Source organism: Hyaena hyaena, unplaced genomic scaffold (genome assembly GCF_003009895.1).
Source record: "Hyaena hyaena isolate Hyena2069 unplaced genomic scaffold, ASM300989v1 scaffold_124, whole genome shotgun sequence".
NCBI classification, from domain to species: Eukaryota; Metazoa; Chordata; class Mammalia; order Carnivora; family Hyaenidae; genus Hyaena; species Hyaena hyaena.
In genome coordinates, this window is record NW_024080755.1 from 3,041,556 (window position 1) to 3,061,529 (window position 19,974).

At 51.6% G+C, this 19,974-nt stretch overlaps 1 protein-coding gene across 2 annotated transcripts in view; it reads right to left on the minus strand.

Moving 5' to 3' along the window:
* Positions 1-4,015: 4,015 nt before the first annotated feature.
* Positions 4,016-19,974, minus strand: part of RGS10 (regulator of G protein signaling 10) — a 40,802-nt gene continuing 24,843 nt past the window's right edge. For both annotated transcript variants that reach the window (XM_039237305.1, XM_039237306.1), the window contains exons 4-5: positions 19,582-19,725; positions 4,016-4,491 (exon numbers count right to left, since the gene is read on the minus strand). In XM_039237305.1, coding sequence (XP_039093236.1) covers positions 4,345-4,491; positions 19,582-19,725 — 291 coding nt within the window. In that variant the 3' untranslated portion in view covers positions 4,016-4,344. The remainder of the gene's footprint in view (positions 4,492-19,581; positions 19,726-19,974) is intronic.

Sequence of the window (19,974 nt, forward strand, 5' to 3'; positions counted from 1 at the left end):
TGAGCAAAACCACGAGGGAAAACTGCGCCAAGTCTTCATTTCCCAGAATCCACCTGAGACTGGGAGGGAACGCTTATGCTCAGACGAACAGAGCAGCCATTCTCGTGTTTTCCAAAGGAATCATTTCACCGGTGTGAACATAACACTTAATGTCCTGATATTCAGGGGAAAGACCAAACAACTGGGTTTGCAAACTCAAAAGATGAACACAAGCAGCCAATCACATCCCAATGGCCCCTCCCCCGGGGGGACAGTCACTTCCTCACGGCAGGGTTTCTGGGAAAAGGCTCCACCTCATCTCATGACCACCTGCTCCCTGAAGGCAGGGTTTGCACCTCAGTCTTCCCCCCTCCAGTCCTGTGCCTAGTATTTGGCCTGGGGTACAGTGGGTGACCATTAAGTCTCTGTCCAGGCACAGGGTGGGCCTGAAGGGGGGCCGGGGTCAGGGGGCCACACGTTTGGTTCCAGACTCCACCACTCAGGGGCATGTGCCTGTGTGAGTCACGTCACTGGTTTTGGCTTTCCCATCTCTAAAAGCGGGGACACAGCTGTTCCCCCACTTTTTAAGCTTTGGTGTATGAAGCCCTGGGAAAGAAGTGAAGCACCCCTGTGACCCCCGCTCTTGCCCATGCCTGAGAGGGAGAGCCGCCACTGAGAAGGCCGGGTCAGCAGGGCCGGGGGAGGACACAGATCACAGTTACCCTTAGAAAGCCAGGCAGGGGGCACCTGGGCGGCTCAGGACGTTAAGTGTCTGACTTCGGCTCAGGTCGTGATCTCCCGGTTCAGTAGTTCGAGTCCCATGTCGGGCTCTGTGTTGACCACTCAGAGCCTGGAGCTGCTTCGGATTCTGTGTCTCCTTCTCTCTCTGCCCCTCCCCATTCACACTCTGTTTCTCAAAAATAAGTAGACACTATAGAAAAAAGAAAGAAAGAAAGAAAGAAAGAAAGAAAGAAAGAAAGAAAGCAAGCCAGGCAGGTTGGGGAGAGTGGGTGGCTCAGTCAGTTAAGTGTCCAACTCCTGATTTTGGCTCAGGTCATGTTCTCACGGTTCATGAGATCGAACCCTGCATCAGGCTCTGCACTGACAGTGTGGAGCCTGCTTGGGATTCCTTCTCTCTCTCTCTCTGTCTCTCTCTCTCTTTCTCCCCATCCTCCTCTCTTTTTCTCTCTCAAAATAAACTTTAACCAAAAAAAAAAGAAGAAGAAGAAGAAGGAGAAGGAGAAGGAAGGAAGGAAGGAAGGAAGGTCGGTCAGAGAGTGGATCTGGAGGTACCTCATTAAGGACTGAGAAGTCACCAAGACAATGCTCTCTGCACAAGGAAAGTGGAGTTCGGGGCACAAACCATGGAGTGAGTAGAGAATATAAATATGTGAGTGGCCGGTGACAGGCAACAGGGAGCGGCAGGGCCTGCAGCCACCAGGAGGGGACCCTCATGCTCTGCCTAAGGCATTTGCATTGCAAGATTTAAAACACGTGCCCCATCAGACACACCTATGGCCCGCAGGTTGGGGGTCTGAGACCCTGCAAACCATTGTGTTAAGCATGGTTTGGTTCAGTTTGGTTCTGATGCCTTGACATCTGGGGCCTTGTTGGCCTTGGAGGGACGTCCCTTCCAGGGCTCACCAATTCCTAGAGCTAGCAAACAACTGGTGCTAACTAACCAGCCCGGAGCTCATACTCCAACCACCTCCTTTATCTGGTTGTCACAGGGCTCTCACACTCTGGGCCACCTGCCCTCATCACCTGGGCCCAGGGACCAGGCAGCTAGGGACAGCCCCTGGGCCCCAGAGCCTGCGGAGGGTAGCCCGCTTACCTCGCTTTGCCTTTCCCAAGGAAACCATACTAAATCCCCAGGCCCACAGTTTCCGCTTTCTCCCTCGGTCTCCTGACTGGCCCCGCACGGCATGGCCTGTCCCTCCTCCTAGGACCTGTAACAAACTCTCTGCAGTGCTCACCACCTCCCGATCTCCTCCCCACACCTGAATTACTATTCAGAGCTTACATTGTATGACACCTGTGAACTTCACGAGAGCACAAATCCTCGTGGCTGCTCTAACCCCTCCACCCCCACGCCCACCGGATCTTGGCACCTAACACGGTCCCTAGCACATTGCAGACACAGTTGAAATACTAACCACCAAATGGAAGGATGGTCAGACAGACGGGGCGAGAGTGAAAGCTGGGCCAGAAGCATCTATCCGGCTACAGGGATTCCCCACACTTTCGGCTCGCTCCTGCAGGGGCTTCAGGGAGCCGAATGCTGTATATATGCCTCAGATTTGCAGCTGGCAGAGACGTGGGCAGCCAGGCAGGAGCAGAGCTAGAGGAAGTGGCGTGAGTTCACGCGGGTAGGAGTAATCTGTGGTTAAACGTACGTGGCTCACGTCCCACTAGCACTCAGCTTTCCGGGCAACTCCTACGTGGTAGGCTTTTCTTTTCGTAGATAATCTTCTGGCCAACTCGGCCTGTTTCCTTGAGTCAAGCACTTACAAAGAGACCTCCACTCTAAAGGCTCTCTCAGCCCAGTGGCAAAAGGGTGAAAAGCCAGAAAGAGTGTTCCCAGCCCACCTGCAGTGCCCAGGACCTGCCCCATACGGGCTCTCCGAAGGGGAACCGAGGGGTCGCTCAGCTCCCTGGTGCCCCCGAATTACCTTACATCAGCAACAGTGGGCAGGGTAGGTGTGCATCCCTGCACTTTTCTGGTTAGGAAACTTCAAATTGAGGGTGGCATGTCCCTTGGGTGTCTATCTCAATGTCACCACCTCGTCCCAGGCAAAGGGAAGGCCTGTCTGGGGTGTCCTGGAGAAGCCAGAGAACTCCCGGTAAGGGGATCAAGCATTTGCTGTTTCTGATGGATGCTGAACCAAGTTGGGTGACTTGGTTCTCAGCAGCGAATGGCTCCCTGAAGACATCCCTTCCCCAGGGCTCAGATGGAAGGACAGGAAACATTCCGACCACAGTGGACGGACAGACAATGATATTAGGGAATCTGGGGGGCGGCAGAGAGATCACGCTAGGGGAGGCTCTTCATTGCAAACTGGTTCAATCAGAAGAGAACAGCCTATGTCTATTATCCCAGGCAATAGCTAAAGTGACTTCTCTTCTCTCTCAAAAGTTTCCTGGTTTGCTTAATAAACTACACGGTCACCCTCCACATCAGGGAATTTTGCAAATGGAAAAGTCTGGGTCGGAAGGCTCACAAGTAACAGCGTCTGGCTGCTCTGTTTGTACAAACAGGGGTTTAAGGTTTGGCAAACATGCTGGAGAGGCCTGGCGGCAGCAGATGGCAGGAGCAAGTAGCAGAAGGGAGCTGTGTCTGACCTCGGGCTTTGTGGGCTCTGCTTAAAAGGGGGGGGGGGCGGGCGGAGAGCCTGCGCTCACTGGGACAGCCCCGGCCAAGCAAGATTTCACTCAAGCTGCTCCACCCGAGAAGAAATTTTCAAGGAGTATTTCTTTCCTCTCGTTGAAGTGTTAAGCCCAGAGTTGACAAGTCCAGCAAAAGGGTAGGCACAGAGCAGAAAGGGCTGCAATGTGTCCTCTGATGGTTGAGGGGAGAATGTAATAGCCCACCAACTCCATCATCGGCACAGGCCACGAGCCCGTTCAACACCACCTTGCAACATCACGGGGACCCTGAACAATTTCCCATTTGTCTGTCTTTCTTCCTGGTTGAGATCTTGTTTGTCAAGATGAACTGTTTATCTGTGTTGCATGAAATGGCTCGGATGATGGGCAAAACCAGGACAAACCCCTACACGAGCAGTAAGAACCCTCGATGCTGCTCACACACAGCTCCCCAAATCTGCACAGGCTGAGCAATGACTTTCCTTTTCCCAGCACAGAACTTATTCCCAGGAAGTATTTAACCCAAAAGATGCCTGACAGCCAACACTCCCAGGGGCCTGAGTTTGTCAGATCCATTCCTTCTTGAGCTGATTTGCCCAAGTGAATCTGTGCACATGTGTGACCCCTCCCACCGAGGCCGGGCAATGACTTAAAATGTAAGAGGTGGCTATAAGTTCGCCTGGTGGCCTCACAGGACATTTAATCAAGCTACAAAATGCTCCAAGTGTCCAGTGTTTGAGGATTCTTCTGCGCGCGTGTGTGTGTGTGTGTGTGTGTGTGTATGTGAACTAAAACTTCAAAGCTATTTGTTCTTTTATGTAAGATTAGCCATCATGCAAAACTTACTGGTCAAGCAGTTAATAAAATACACATATCCCACAGAGGGGGTTTGCGCATTTCAGTCCTTACAGATAACAAAGCAATTATCAACCCTGCATGGTCCTGAGAGTGAGTTCCTCCGCTTCTGAGAGCCGTCAGTCCTGCCGGCTCTTTGGGGACTCATGTGTTATAAATTCTCGAAGCCCTCTTAGCTGCAGTTTGGGCGTCAGGCAGATCTTCCTCCTCCTCCTCGGTTCGCTTGTGCTTTAAAAACAAGTCAGACTTCAAGAAGCGGCTGTAGCTGTCATACTTCATGAGGTTGAAGATCTAAGGGGAAAATGAAAAAGAGTCTAAATGGGGAGGCTAATCGGGCCGCGAATCATTGTATCAAGTATTTATTACATACCCATCGGGTGCCAGAGAAGGCAAATTTGTACAAGACATTCAAAGCAAGTAAGCCGTGTGCTAGATCGAGAGGATTTCCTGGGTGGTTTCGGTCATTTTCAAACAGTCTTGATGGAAGCTGAAATAGCCACGTGAACAAATCTACCCTGATTTTCCACGGAAGTGTAAACGCACACAGCATTGACTCATACCCTTGTGTCAGGAGGCCCTTTAAGAACTTCCACTTTATTTGGATAGATAACCCAGGGATGTATTTCCCCAGGAGCCTGAGATGGCAGAGGAGACACCATTCCTGTAAAGGCCACTGTTCTGTCAGGTGACGCCAATATTGTAAGACCCCCAGAAGTCTGGAACCCAGGATCTCAAACAAACCTATTATTATGCCCAGAAGCAAAGTGGGGCTTGTTTAATACAAGCAGGGGAGTACCAGGTCAGTCCCAGCAAGAAGACGCTCTGGGAACAGGCCCTAATTAAAGGAGACAGCTGGCCAGAGCCTGCGGCCACCTGCACACACACACTGGCCCAGGAGCTTGTCTCTGGGAAAGAAAGCATTCTCGGGACCCCTGATGGAGCCTGTCCTCGGATTAGAGTGCTGTCTCCTGCACCATAGGGTAGAAAGTTACCCCCCCTCTTCTTAGCCACTGCCCCTACTCCCCGTAACCGCTCTCCAGCCCTCCCAGCCGATCCTTCCCCACCCTCCTCCCTTGCCCTACAAAAACCAGTGGGGAAGAGAGAAGCAAACACAGAAGTGTCTTCCGGCTGTCGAGGATTACAGTCTCTTGAGAAATCTCCCTCATCATCTCTCTCTCAAACCTTTCAACTGAATTTTCAGGACATTCTGCAGATGAAAAATCCACACCATGTGCCCTGGTGTCTTAAATGACTGCACCATCATGGGCTCAACAGGTGGAAAATTCCAGAGGTGTCTAGAACATCGCTCACTGCCAGGCGGGGTAATCACGTGAGTGGTAAAACCCTGACATCTTTTAAATTCGACCTCCCCCAGCACACACACACACACACACACACACACACACACGAACTATTTTGAAAACTAAATGTCTGATGGAGTCTCAGGACTCAGAACATCTGTCTGGGGGATGGGAGAACTGGAACCTTCTGCCTTTACACGCTCATTTTCCCAAGGTGGCTTCACCCACAGGAGAAGCACCTAAATCACTTTTGCTATACTCAGAGTCCATGACTCGGGGCAAGATTTAGGACTTTGTGTTTTCCTGAAACTTCCACTATTGCCCGCCCTTCCCTGGGTGTCCCCTCTGGTCCTGTGTCAGCTCTGCAGCTGTTGAGGAAGAGCACGCCTCCATAAGTCCCCACCCGGGGCCTCACCATAGCCTCCACCAAGTTTAGAGCAATCTTGCAACCCTGGACCGATGGTTTGGAGAAATTACTCGTTTTAAAACAACAATGACAACAAAACAGCTCCCAGAAAATACAAAAGTCATAGTCAAGGGCAAGGCGGGGGATGAGGGATGCCGCTGTGGACTCATGGCCTTTCACACATGCGCTAAGCAGGTGTCTCCATCCCTCACCGCCTCCATTATTCAGCTTTTCCAGGCAAGGAGCTCCCAGGGGGAACTGTGACGTGCCCACCTAGCTGGACTTCTGGAACGAGGCTCCGAGTGACTGACAAGAGCCGCTCCGTGACTACCCCTCCTGGCACCCAGTCCTGCACCCCCTCCCACACCAGGCCCGTGGCAGATGGGACCCACCACTGCCAGCAGGATGGGTGCGACCCAAGTGTCTCGTCTGAAGTTTCTGCGTGTGGGAGTGGAGCATCCTGTTTGCCTGCCGTGGCTCTGAGGCTCACACTTCAAAGAAGAGAAGAAAAAAGGCCAGGGCTCGAGGCACCCAGGGACGGAGGAGGCGGGGGGTAAGGGGCGGAGGGCAGGAGGTCGCTTCAGCTCAGGGGCTGGCAGGACTCAGCCTCCAGGAGATGGCGAGGCCGCGGGCTCCACCGGTGCCCACAGGCTCGAGGGGAGGGCGGCTGCAAACTATTTAACAGGAGCGTAATGGCCACTCCCTGCCATGGGCAGGTGTGAAATGCCCACAAAGGCATCCAGGCGAGGGCTTCCTGTGCCAAGAGCCTTCGCCCGCCTCCGGGTGCAGCTCGTGGTGCTGTGAAGTCACCAGGTGGTGACAGTCATCAGACCCCGACAGGTTTGAGAAAGGAAAGGGATGTCGCTCCCAACGGCCACACTTTCCGGGGCTGTGGGCTGCCTGATAGCTCATCACCACCAACAGCAAATGGGCCTCCTGGGTGCTGGCCTAGGAGTGAATGGCAACAAGGTGCTCCATCACAGTACCCCCCTTGGGAGGTGATCAGGGAAAACAGCTTGGGGGTTAGAAAAAGCGCCTCAAAATTCCTTCCAGGGGCACCTGGGTGGCTCAGTCAGTTGAACATCTCTTCATTTCATCTCAGGTCATGATCTCAAGGTCTTTGAGATTGAGCCCCACATCAGGCTCCACATGGAGCACGGAGTCTGTATGGGACTCTCTCTCTCTCTCTCTCTCTCTCTCTCTTCCTCTGCCCCTCCCCAGCTTGTACTCTGTCTGTGTCTCTCAAAATAAATAAATAAACATTAAAAAAAATCATTTCCAAGAAAGTAGCCAAAGACAGTGTAGCCAGCTGCTGACCACAGGCCACAGCCTTATTTATCACAGGGCAAATGGCCATGACTGGGGTCCAGTAAATACTCGCCCAGTGGACAGGAAACACCCAACGTGCAACAACAAGAGGGCTGGCAAAATCAACCAAGGTGGTACCAACACTGCCTAGAGCACCTTCCAACCAAGCGCCAGGGAGCATGCGGAGTGTTCTCTCACTTCCTCCTCACCTAGCCCCTAGGGGGACCTGGTTATAGAGAGAAGGAACGAGGCCTCAGAGGTTTGAGGCTTTGCCCCTGTGACCCTTCTGCCCCGGCTGTGATGCAGACCGTGGGGCCAAAACAACAGAACTTTCTCTCCTCACAGTTCTGGAGCCCAGGAGTTTAGATGGCCCCAACTTAGGATGGTTCAACCTAACCATTTTTTGACTTTACACGCTGGTACAAACACGATACACATTCAGTAGAAACCATACTTCAAATTTTGAATTGTGATCTTTTCCTGGGGCCAGCGATACGCCATGCGATCCTCCCTCATGAAGCTGGGCAGCGGCCACCACAGCCTTCAGTGAACGACGTGTGATCTCCAACATCGCGTTGTAAAATAGGCTTTGAGTTCCATGATTTTGCCCAACTGCCAGCTCATGTAAGTGTTCGGAGCACATTCAAGGGAAGCTTGGCCAAGCTACGAGATCCGGTACGTTAGATGTGCTAAATGTCATCTTCGACTTGCGATGTTTCCAACTTACAATCAGGATGTACCTCCATATTGAGTCGAGGAAGATCTGTACATGGTTGGCTTCCCCTGTGTCCCCATACAACCTTCCCTCTGTGTGTGTCCGTGTCCTCGTCACCTCTTCTTAGAAGGACACCAGTCATACTGGATTAGGGCCCAACCCAAAGCCCTATCATTAAACACAGTCACCTTCTGAGGTACTGAGGCTTAGGACCCCAACATCAGATTCTGGAGGGGCTACAGCCCTTCACGGCCCAAGACAGACACATGGGATGCAAACGCTGGTCACCTCGATCTCAACCCTGCACTCCTAACCACTAGGCTGTGCCGCCACTCGCCTGACAGACCAATAGGCAGTCACTGAAAATGAAGTCTGCAAAGAGTTGACATGAAAAAAAATGTAATAATATGTGAATATTACATGACTGAACACTGACTTTTAAAAATGCAGTAAAACAAAAAACAGTGATCCCAAATATGTTCTTCAAGAGTCAATTTGGGGAGGTGTGGGGGGGGCACACAGGTGGCTCTGTCACTTAAGCGTCCAATTTCTCTCAGGTCATGGTCTCACAGTGCGTGAGTTCAAGCCCCATGTCGGGCTCTACATTCTCGGCCCAAAACCCACTTCCCTCTCTCTGCCTAGCCCCAGCTTGTGCGTGCTCTCTCTCTCTCTCTCTCTGTCTCTCTCAAAAATAAACATTTTTTAAAAAAGAATATATTTGTGGGGGCACCTGACTGGCTCAGTCAGAAGAGCATGTGACTCTTAATCTCAGGGTTGTTGAGTTCAAGCCCTATGTTAGGTATAGAGATTACTTTTAAAGATTTAAAAATCTTAAAAAACAAACAAACACATGTATTTGTGTGTATATAAATGGGAAAAAATATCCCTAAAAGTCAGTGTGGTGGGTTAAATGGTACAAAGTGTACATCCACCTGGAACCTCAGAATGTGACCTTATTTGGCATAGGATTAGTTGAGGATGTCGAGATGACATCAGCATCCAGAGAGTGGTTATCTTCATGAGAAGAAAGGACACCGTGGAGGGGCACAGAGAGAAGAGGCCATGTGAAGCCAGAAGCATAGATCCAAGTGATGCAGCAACGAGCCAGGAACACCAAGGAACACTAGCCCCCACCAAGTGAAGGCAGGGAAAGATTCTTCCGTGGAACCTTCCAGAGGGGCACAGCCTTGCCAACACCTTAATTTTGGACTTCCAACCTCTTGAACTTAGAGACTAGAGTTCTGTTGTTTCAAGCGACTCAGTTCGAGAGAGTTCGTTAAGACAGCTCTTGGAAACTAACAGTCGGCTTACTGATTTCAGCTCACTCCTACTTGAGCGTGGAAAAGGAGATGGCCCTAGGTGTTCCAGAAGGTTCTACAAAACAAGAACTCTCTGATGGGGAGAACTGGCCTCACTGGGCCTGATCTGAGAGCACCACCCTTCCAATACACCTCAAGTTGTCTGCAGGGAAGAGAAAGAAAGAAGGTGGAGACAAATCTGGTGGGGGGTGGGGGGAGGGCTCCAGGTAGGCGGCATCGGAGCAGAGCTACACAGCAGACAGACGTCCTTCTGAGAGGCAGGCAGCCGATGAAGCAGAAAGCTCTAGCAGAAGCTAAGCTGCATTCCGTACCTTTTTTTTTTTTTTTTTTTTTTTGGCCAAGACAACTGTGGCTCAACAGGTTTCAGGCTTTGGCGGCCCAACATCTGTAAGGGGCATGCCTGGACCGTAAACTATTTAGCATCGGCATCTTGGGACCCACTGCTGCAGGCGGCTGGAGGCGGAACCCTCATGATAAGGGCAAAGGGAGCCTTCTGGCCCATGGGCATCCTTGCCTAGGGTCCCGTTACACAGCCAAGGCCCTCCCCCTCCAGACCCCGGGGTGCTGGTGTTAGGATTTGCCTTTCTGCAGGGGAAAATACCCACGCGGTGCTCCAACTGAAGGTTGTACCGAATGTGCGGCTCTAGGGAAGGACACCCCCCTCCCGAAGCACCCCCAGCTGTGCAGAAAATGGGACACTTAACTAGGCTTGAAGGCCCCTCGGTAATGATTACGTCACTGTCTCGATTAAGTGGGTTTCAAGCCTAATCTTTTAAAAAAAGCTTATTCATTTTTTTGAGAGATGGAGAGAGACAGTGTGAGCAGGGGAAGGACAAAGACAGGGAGACATAAAATCCAAAGCAGGTTCCGGGCTCTGAGCTGTCAGCACAGACCCCGACGCGGGGCTCGAACCCACAAACTGTGAGATAATGACTTGAGCCAAAGTTGGACACTTAACTGACTGAGCCACCCAGACGCCCCTCAAGCCTAATCTTTTAACACGTCTCAGATGATAGGAACATTAAAAGACCTAAACAAGCATCCTCCCTCTTTCCAACCCTCTGCCGTGTTATTTCAACTGGGTACAAGGGGGCAAATAAATCCTTTAATGCAACAGAAAGTTTTAGTAATGAGATTTCATGTCTGCTTCAAGAACTGGGTTCAAGTAGGCGGCCAGCACTACCGTCTCTGAGCTGCACTTCTAGAACGTGTTCTCTCCCCACACACCCAGACCCCAGACATGCTTTCATACCCACAGGTACAAAGTGTGAAGAAAGCAAAGCCCCTCCCTCCAGCCCTCAGGCCATGATGCAGAATCAGCTGGGCTGAGGCTGTCGGGCAGGGCACACACAGGAACGTGCCCACCCCCCAAGTTCAAGACCGTCTCTCCATCTTCTGAGTGGGAATGGGGTGCATCCAGGAGAAGGTCTGAGGGCAGCCTGCAGAGAGCAGTTCAGCTCAGCCCTTTTCCCAGGGTGCTAGGCTGGAAGCTTCTTGGCTCCCTGGACAGTGTTTCCTGGACAGGTTGCCAGAGATGGATGCCGCATTGGATGGGATCGAACTCCAGAAAGAGAGTGGACGTGGACAGAAAAGGCAGGATCCCTACCCTCATGGGCCCATGCAGCAGGTGCGGTGTCACTGAGCGGGGGGACAGTTTGGTCCCCTTTTTCCTGGAGTCCATAACTCCAACCCAAGGCCCAAATGACATGCTTTCTACATGAGGCGAAGGTACTTCACTTTTGCCTTTTGCCATCAAGAGGAGAGTTAAAAGCTATTCTAGCGCCCACCCACCTTCTTCTCCTAATACCTTTTTAAAGTTACTAAAAAGAACACAAAAAAACAAAAAAAAACACCTCAAAGTATTTAAATACTACCCTTCCTGCCCCTGCCCCCATAAGGCAAATGGCTGTGGTGGGCCAAGGGAGCCAACTTTTCTTCCATTTGAATGCAAACCCACGACCTGCCTTTTCCGGCTTTGCATGCTGGGAAATGCTGATTGCAGGAGTGGACTTCACCTCTGGGGGCAGAGGTCAGCCAGCACCCACAAGACGGAGGCGCCCAGCATCCTCAGCTCCAGCCACCACTGCAGACTCAGAGCCGCAGGGAGGTGGGGGGGCGAGCAGACCCCCACATGACCCCGGAAGCATGGCGGCCCCTCCCTCACTGCCGGGCCCCCATCTGCCGGCCCACCCCTTCTTAATATCTAAAAAGGAAGTGTTTCTCTCTACTTGGGTTCTGGGGAAATTCAAAGAAACGACACTGCTACAAAGGGGCCTGAGTGGGTTCCCTTCTCTGTCAAGGATGTGGCTGGGGGCGCTGACATGTCACTGCAGCCTTCTTCTACATTTTTTTTAAACATCAGAGGTTGAGGGCTTCCTTTTCCGTGGAGACGGCTGCCTCCGTTCTGCCTTCCCCAGACAGACTTAGCACCAAACGTGGGTGAGATTTAAGGAAGAAGAATGAGCAGCCTTGCTCCCCCTCACACCCCCTTCGTGGTCCAAGAAAGCAATGACCTCAGGTTGCCATGTGCAATGACCTTGGCCCTTCCATCGTCTCCAGTCATGCTCTTCTGTGGAATTCAAACCAGAGGCTTCAGAGCAAGAAAGGTGTATACATAAAATGGCGCTGAGCAACTTAGAGGAGCAGAGTTTTGTTTTAAATCACTGACACGGCACAATCTCAAGTCACTGAGCAGATTTCAAAGCGTTCCATTCTTACACGTCCAGGGAAGGGTCTGGAAGGATCCAAAACATAGGAGAGTTCCTGCCAGGGAGTGAGAGAGGGAAGGCATGGCCTGGGGTGGGCGGGGGGAAGAGTGGGGGTCAGGGCGGGGTGGTTAGCCTCTTATTTCAGACCCTCCTGGGTTATGTGAATTTTCTTTTCTTCTCAACACTGAACATGGAGCTGTTTAACCATTAAAAATAATTTTTAAAATTAACCTGCTCAGCATCTCGAGTGACACAGTAACAGGGTGTGATCACGGCTAGTGCTGGCGCTGCGGGCCCCTGGGCTGGCCTCCTCCCCCGGAGTTCCCAGCCCTGCGGGCGAGCGGGACACGTGTGTCCAGCCCAGTGAGCTGACGAGGCCAGCACAGACGGACGTTGTCATTTCTTGTACAGAGAAAAGCTTGCTGGGCTGCTGTGACCAGTTCGATCCCTTCATGTTGTAGCTTCCTCTTGGTGCCTGAGTAACTGACAGGGATATTCTAGAATCAGCTTGGCTGGAGGGGCAAAAGAGCACAACTGAGCCAGGGAGGCAAAGTGGGAATGGAGAAGGTGAGGGCCCTGGAAGGTTTTTCAACGCCAAAGGCAGTGCTGCCGTAAAGCATGAAAGGAAAATGGCGGCCCAGACCAGGAAGAGGTAAGAACAAACACCGCTGCTTCACGCGAGGCGGGTTCCCGTGGGGAGATGGAGTGGTAGGAAGAGCCGGCTGAGCCAGAAGCCCTGAGCCCAAGCTGTTACCCCCTCTCCCAGCGCTGTGACCTCACGCTAGCCACATCGCCTTCCCACGGAGCAAACTTTCTCACTGGTAAACTGAGGTTCTGAGTGCCACCTTCCCCGTGACTCCTCAAGGGTCAAATGAGACGCACCCATGAAATCATTATGATAACTGTCAGGAGGCTCAGCTTTAATGCTTTCCTGGAATTCACTACGGCGTAGAAACCAGACATATACATTATCTGCTGCTTTTTAAGGAGGAGGTCGGTGAGGCACATGAGGGGAAGGCGCATGAACTCTGCTATGGTTTTGGAAGTCACATTAAATCCGGGTTTCTCCACCTCAGCACCACTGACATCTTGGGCCAGAGAAATCTGTGTCCTGTGGGCCTGTCCTGTGGGCCGTACTTAACACCATCCCGGCCTCTACCCGCAAGGTGCCAACAGCACCCCCTCCCCCAGTAGCGATGGCCAGAAAGGTCTCTGCACATTACCCAGTATCCCTAGGAGGGCAAAATCATCCCCAGGTAAGAACTACTGCATGAAATTAGAGGCACCTGGGTGGCTCAGCTGGTTAAGCATCCAGCTCTCGGTTTCGGCTCAGGTCATGATCTTGTGGTTTGTGAGATCGAGCCCCATGTCAGGCTCTGCGCTGAAGGCGTGGAGCCTGCTTGGGATTCTCTCTTTCTCTCTGTTCCCTCCACGTGCACGTGCTCTCTCTCTCTCTCAAAATGAATAAATAAACTTAAAAAAAAAAAAGAACTACTGTCTGAAATTAAAGTTATCTTCATGTGACATTCTAAAGGACGTGCGCAGTTAACACTTACGGAGGGCTCGACATAAACACTTCACGAATACAACAGCATTTCATCCTCACAAATGCCTGATCATGCCCTCTATTTCACAAGTGAGGAAACGGAGGCATAGAGAGGGATTGCATCTTGCCCAATGTTTCACAGCTACTCGCTTCTGAAGTCAGAGAAAAGGCAGACAAAATCAGGCCTAAGGAGATCAGGTTGTGTCTAGCAGGGAGCCACTTTCTCACACCAGGTTCAAAAGGTTTGTAGACATTGACGGTTTGTAGACTGCCTCACTGTGCAGCTCCAAGAGGGAACAGAGCTTGCAAAAGCCCCATGTTACAAATGAGGACACAGGGGCCGCAGTAAGAAAGGGGCTCACCTGGGGCCAGAGGGAGGCCACACTGGAATATGAGCTCCCCCTTTCCCCATCCAGGCTAACCCAACATATAGTGACAATGACAGTAAGTCTGAGCTCAGCATCCAGGAAGTGATGGGCAGTGGGGGAGGGGGAGGGGGCAGGTGTCAGGCCATCAGGTACAGATGATGAGCCTCGGTCAGGGGGCCGCAGGTTCACAGCTAATACAGAGACGGCCCCACACGGAGGTACCATCGTCTCTTCCACAGCTGGTGAGGGACGGGCACAGCTGGAGCTGGGGTCACAGCCAAGCTGCCCAGCTTTTAAGAGGCCCAACCCTTTATTAGCCCAACTGGCACATTCTATAAATAGTTACCACTCAACGGGCAGCTGGGTGACTCAGTTGGTTAAGCATTCAACTTTGGCTCAGTTCATGAACTCATGGCCCATGGATTTGAGCCCCACGTCGGGCTCTGTGCTGACAGCTCAGAGCCTGGAGCCTGCTTCAGATTCTGTGTCTCCCTCTGTCTCTGCCCCTCCCTGGCTCATGCTCTGTCTCTCTTTGTCTCTCAAAAATAAACATTAAAAACTTTTTTTTGGAAAAAAAAATGGTTACCATTCAAAATCCTTGAAAGTAAACTGATTACCGCAGCCTCAGGGCCTAACCCCAGCCAGTCCCTCCTGACTTAGCTTTCATCACCATCCTCATTCACTGTGCCCCAGCCACACTGACCTCCTCCAACACACCTAGCGGATTCCCACCCCAGGGCCTTTGTACTTGCCGTTGCCTTTCCTTGGAAGGTCCCACCGCCTTTGCACCCGGCTTCCCTGACCACTCAGGTCTCGGTCGCCTCTGCAGGGAGCCCTCCCTGACCACTAGCTCCAAGGCAGGCTCCTCGCAGTCACTCTGAGCCCACACCTGCGGTCTTTCCTTCATAGCACCTGTCCCCCTCTGTCTTCACGGCTGGACAGGTGCCGATTTCCTCGCTGCACACACACTTCCTAACGCAGTGCCTGGCGCATGGCCGGGCTCTCCATCAATATCGTACCAGAAGGGAGTGAAGGAAAGAACAAATAAGCAGCAAACCAGCCGAACTGAAATAGACCTGCCAGTAGTGGATTTTTGAAAGAAAGGAAAAAAAAAAAAAAAGACACTGCAGGAAATAGCACTTCATTGAAAAAAACCCAACTCTCTGTGAGGTCGCCTCCTCCTTCCTGCTTCCCACAATTTAAATTTGCCAAACAGCAGCCTTTGATTCTAGGCTAAGGTTCCAAGGAAACGCCACAGAACTACCCCCACCTCTCCTGGCCTTACCAGCATGTGCTGCACACACAACCAGGCTGCATTTGCAGAGCTGAGTTAAATCAGAGAAGGAGGCGCAGCTGAGGGATTCAGTCGGTTTAACGTCCGACTCCTGGTTCCGGCTCAGGGCATGATCTCACAGTTTGTGAGTTCGAGCCCCACGTCTGGCTCCTCGCTGACAGCTAGGAGTCCTCTCCCTCTCCCTCTACCCCTGCCTGGGTTGCTATCTCTCTCTCTCTGGAAAAAAAAAAATCAATAAGCATTAAAAATAAAGAAGTAAAATAAATCAGAGAAGGATCTCTCTACTTCTGTAGATTTTCAAAGTAATACTTTTGTCTGTTAGTTTAAAGTTTATTTATTTTGAGAGAGAGAGAGAGAGAGCAAGTGGAGGAGGCAAAGAGAAAAAGAGAGAGGGAGAGAGAGAGAATCCCAAGCAGGCTCCGCACAGCCAGCTCAAAGCACGATGTGGGGCTCGAACCCACGAACCTTGAGATCATGACCTGAGCCGAAGTTGGACACTCAACTGTTCGAGCCACCCAGACGCCCCTCAGAGTAACAGAGTTTTAAGCCCCCAAACTTCTCTTAAGATCTCAAACTTAAGGTATTTTTTTTTAATGTTTTATTTATTTCTAGGAGAGAGAGAGAGACAGTGTGAGCAGGGGAGGGTCAGAGAGAGAGGGAGTCACAGACTGAAACAGGCTCCAGGCTCTGAGCTGGCAGTCAGCACAGAGCCCGACGCGGGGCTCGAACCCACGAACCGCGAGATCATGACCTAAGCGAAAGTCGGACGCTTAACCGACTAAGCCACCCAGGTGCCCCTCAAACTTAAGGTATTAAAGTGTCTAACCCATGCTTCACAGAATACGCCAACCACAATTTAAGTTTTGCCTGACGCTCTGGGGTACCGGGATCAGTACCGGCATCACCATCCCGTAGCACAGGGATGCCCCCGGGGCGGTGCGTGGGGCCATGGGGCCCCCGCGCTCGGTGGCTCCAGATATCACTGTGCTGTGGTTTTATGTTTACTTTCGCTTTTCTGTCTCCTCCCTGCCTGTCAGCTGTCGCCTCCAGCTGCCCGTCACTGCACAGCCCTTACCAGCGCTTCAAATCTGCCGTGACCGGAGAGCCAGAGCCCACTAGAACTGTGTGTAAACCAGAAGTAAACAGGACTTGAATGAAGACCCGAGAAGGTGCATGGATGTCAGGTCCTCTAACTTAATGCTCGGAGAGGATCTGCCCCCCATTCCAGGTCCCAGCTGAGCCCTAAAGCCCACACTGCCCCATCAGCACCTCCAGGGACGGAGCGCTGCTGCCGTGACAAGGGGCTGAGGCTCCCTGAAGTCTTCCTGGTGAAGGGAAGGGGGTGTCGGGGGGCAGGAGGCAGGCTGCTCAGACGGCGCTGCGATGAAGCCAGTGGGGCCGATGGCAGCCAGCGCCTCTGAGGGGAGGGGGCTAAGTTAGGGGATATCTTGTGGTTCCAAATACGCTGCTCCCAGCATCCAGCTCCTTCGCTTAGAAAAACAGGGCCTTCCTGGGGCCTTTTTGGGAGCAGAGAACCACAGACCATGCTGAGCACACACGTTGATGGTTCCCAGCAAGGCCCTTGAAGGCAGAGTTTTCTAAAGTGAAACAGAACCCAGAAGCCCTTCCCAGGGACTCGTGGAATCAGCTTAGGTTCCAAATACTTTGTTTCCACCCCATTGTGCCTTTGGAAGATAGTTAGTGCCTCTTTTTCCCTCTCAAATAAATGAATTTTTTTTCATGTTTATTTTTGAGAGAAAGAGAGAGGGAGGGAGGGAGAGAGACAGACAGACAGACAGACAGAGAGCAAGCGGGGGAGGGGCAGAGAGAGAGGGAGACACAATCCAAAGCAGGCTCCAGGCTCCGAGCAGTTAGCACAGAGCCCGATGCGGGGCTCGCACTCACGGACGGTGAGATCATGACCTGAGCCGAAGTTGGACGCTGAACTGACTGAGCCACCCAGGTGCCCGTCAAATAAATGAATTTGAACAACAGGGTAAAAAAGTACTTTCTTCACATTAAGAACTCTGAACTGCATTGCGCCCAGCTGTTACAGGCACGCATAGTGATAGGAAAGAAAAGGAGGGGAAAATCTAGAGATCAGATGTTATTTGTGGTTTTTTCCAGGTATGGAATTATGAATTTTTTTCACCTTTGTATTTTGATTTCTCAAGCTTCTTTTGTTAAGCACATATGCCCTTTATAGTTAAGTAAATAAAAGTAACCTTAAACATATTTTTCTTTGTCACTTAAAAAAAAAAACAATCTGCCTCTGTGCCTTGTGTTTCCTCCCAATGTATGCATGCAGCGGCGAGTGCCTGGTCCACAGGGGTCCAGCCCCGTTTCCAGACGTGCCGCAGACCTAACTGTGGGAGGTCTGGGTCCTTGGAGTGATGTCAGCCTGTTGCATTCCTCACTGCTACCTTGGCTCCTGAGTCCCAGGAAATGGGAATGTCTATTCACGGCCTTTCCAGTCCCTCTGCAGCAGCTGGTCTGCTGGGGCTTGAGGAGCTGGGAGAGACCCCCAGGCTATGTGCGAGGGCCGGAGTGCGGCCTTTGAAGGCAGGTGGAGAATGGATCTGGCCTCCAGCACTTCCTGCTACTAGCGACTTTGTGCAAACAAACCCCTCAGTCTCCCTAAACCCTGCTCTTCACATCATCAAAATGGGAATAATAACAATACGCACTGGAGATTAATGAGAGAATACGTGCCACGTGGGCACTGGGCACTGACGGGCACCCCTGAGCAGTAAATACTGCTATTACTGACAATACCTAGAACACGGTGGGTTCAGTACAGGTTCTCAACCCTGGAGGTACTATAAAGTTTATTTATTTGAGAGAGAGACAGACAGACAGAGACAGAGAGTATGGGCAGGGTCAGGGCAGAGAGAGAGGGAGAGAGAGAGAATCCCAAGCAGGCTCTGCAACATCAGCACAGAGCCTGATTTGAGGCTTGAACCCACGAACCATGAGATCATGACCTGAGCCGAAAGCAAGAGTTGGATTCTCAACCGACAGCCACCAGGCGCCCCTTTGGCTGTACTTTAAAGTACCCCAGGGAGCTTTTAAAAGACTCTGAGGTCCAGGTAGGGCAGATAACCTCAGACAGCTACAGCCACAAATTGCCTTTTCACTACACATTCTCCTTCCTTTCCTTCCACAAATCCATGTCTGTGGCATCCTTCCCATTGGCTCAAAACCACCACCTCCAGGAAGCCCTCCGCACATCTCCCACACTCGCTGGAATTCCCTCAATGCCAAAATTTGATTCAGGATTCACGTGGTGTTTCCACCTGCCACCGTGTCGGTGGGAAAGCACTGTCAAGCCACTTGTCATATTTGTATTTTCTACCTGTATACTTGTTCCCTAATCTGATGCTAAGGGAAGATGGGGTGCCCTGGAGGCTGGGACTTGCTCTGGGTTCTGTGCACACTCCACGCGATCAAAAACGAGCCAACCAATGCGCCGCACGGTTCTTAGAACGCAGGATCTGGAGCGTCTCAGGCCATCTGTGAACCACTAAAGTTGAAGGTTAACTCTGGGGGCGGGGCCCAGGGTCTGTTTTAGCAAGCCCTCCAGATGGGCTTGCTCGCCTTTGAGGGCTGCTGAATTAAGCTGAACGCGAATTTCCTCCTGTGGGCCAAGGAGGGCCTTTGGTCCCTCAGTAAGGACAGAGCCAGCAGAAGTTTGATATTTGTCTGTGTTCATCGCCTCAAGTGTGCAGATGCCGCTTCATAAGAACGGAGCACGCTGATTAGTCACATCTGCAAATTCCTGTCTAAGAAATCTCCGGAGTGCAATTTCATCCCTCTTCCTATTGCCACTGGCATCTCTCATAAAAAAAGCTTGCCAGAAAACTAATTTAGCTCTTAGAGGTCCATTTTTTAAACTCAATTTTTCCTGCTTTAGATGGAATAAAGTGCCAAACGTTAACCTTTTCATTATAACTCAGGAGCTTCATTATGAACTAGCTTACAGTGTTGGGCCACCAGAAATAAGTGGCAATGTTTGGATAGCTGCACAAAAACAGCCCCAGGGTCCCTACCGCTGAGTCTTGCTTTCTAGCTTTTTCTCTTCCTACCTTCAGCAGTTATGCTCCTTCCTCAGTGTGGGCTCCTGAGATAGCTCCAGCCCAGCCTCCCTTCTAATCTGGATTGAGAAGACAGATAACCCTGTTGGTTCAAACTGTGTGTAGACGAAAAGTAGGCAGGCCTGCGGGAGGTTCCTACAGGTCAGATTCTGAACCTGGCATTCCAGTCCCCTCTTGTCCACGGACCCTGGCTCTTCAGTGTGCCTCAGTTTACCCAGCTGGAGGGGGCAGCTCCTGGGGTGTCTAACATTCAGTTTTAACTGAATTCTTCCAGCCTGGGAATAAATGTCAAATCAAAATGCAGGTAGGGCAGCCAGATTACCTGGTCCTGAAGTTTCTGGAACATCAGTGGGTGTGGTTCTTCCAGTATCTTCTCATTGAGCCGGGACTGCCCCTCGACGTTGACTTGTGAAGAGGCCTTACTGGACAGAAAGGTCATGTAGATCTCTTTTGCTTTTTCCTGCATCTGGAGGAGACACAGGGAGCCTGTTATCTGAGAGACCCGCCCTTCCAGCCTGAGCCCTATTCTCCACTCCAGCCAGGCCCAGAAGGGGCTCTAGCAAGAGAAGTAGCTTCATAGCCCTTGGGGGGCTCTGGCTGCTGCCTGGGGCCTGAGCTCTACGGAGGGGGGTGCAGGGCTCGTGCTTGGCCTAGCCCCTACCCCCACCCCCATGCATCTGTAGCCACACCTCCTTTCCTGAAATTGCTACACTAT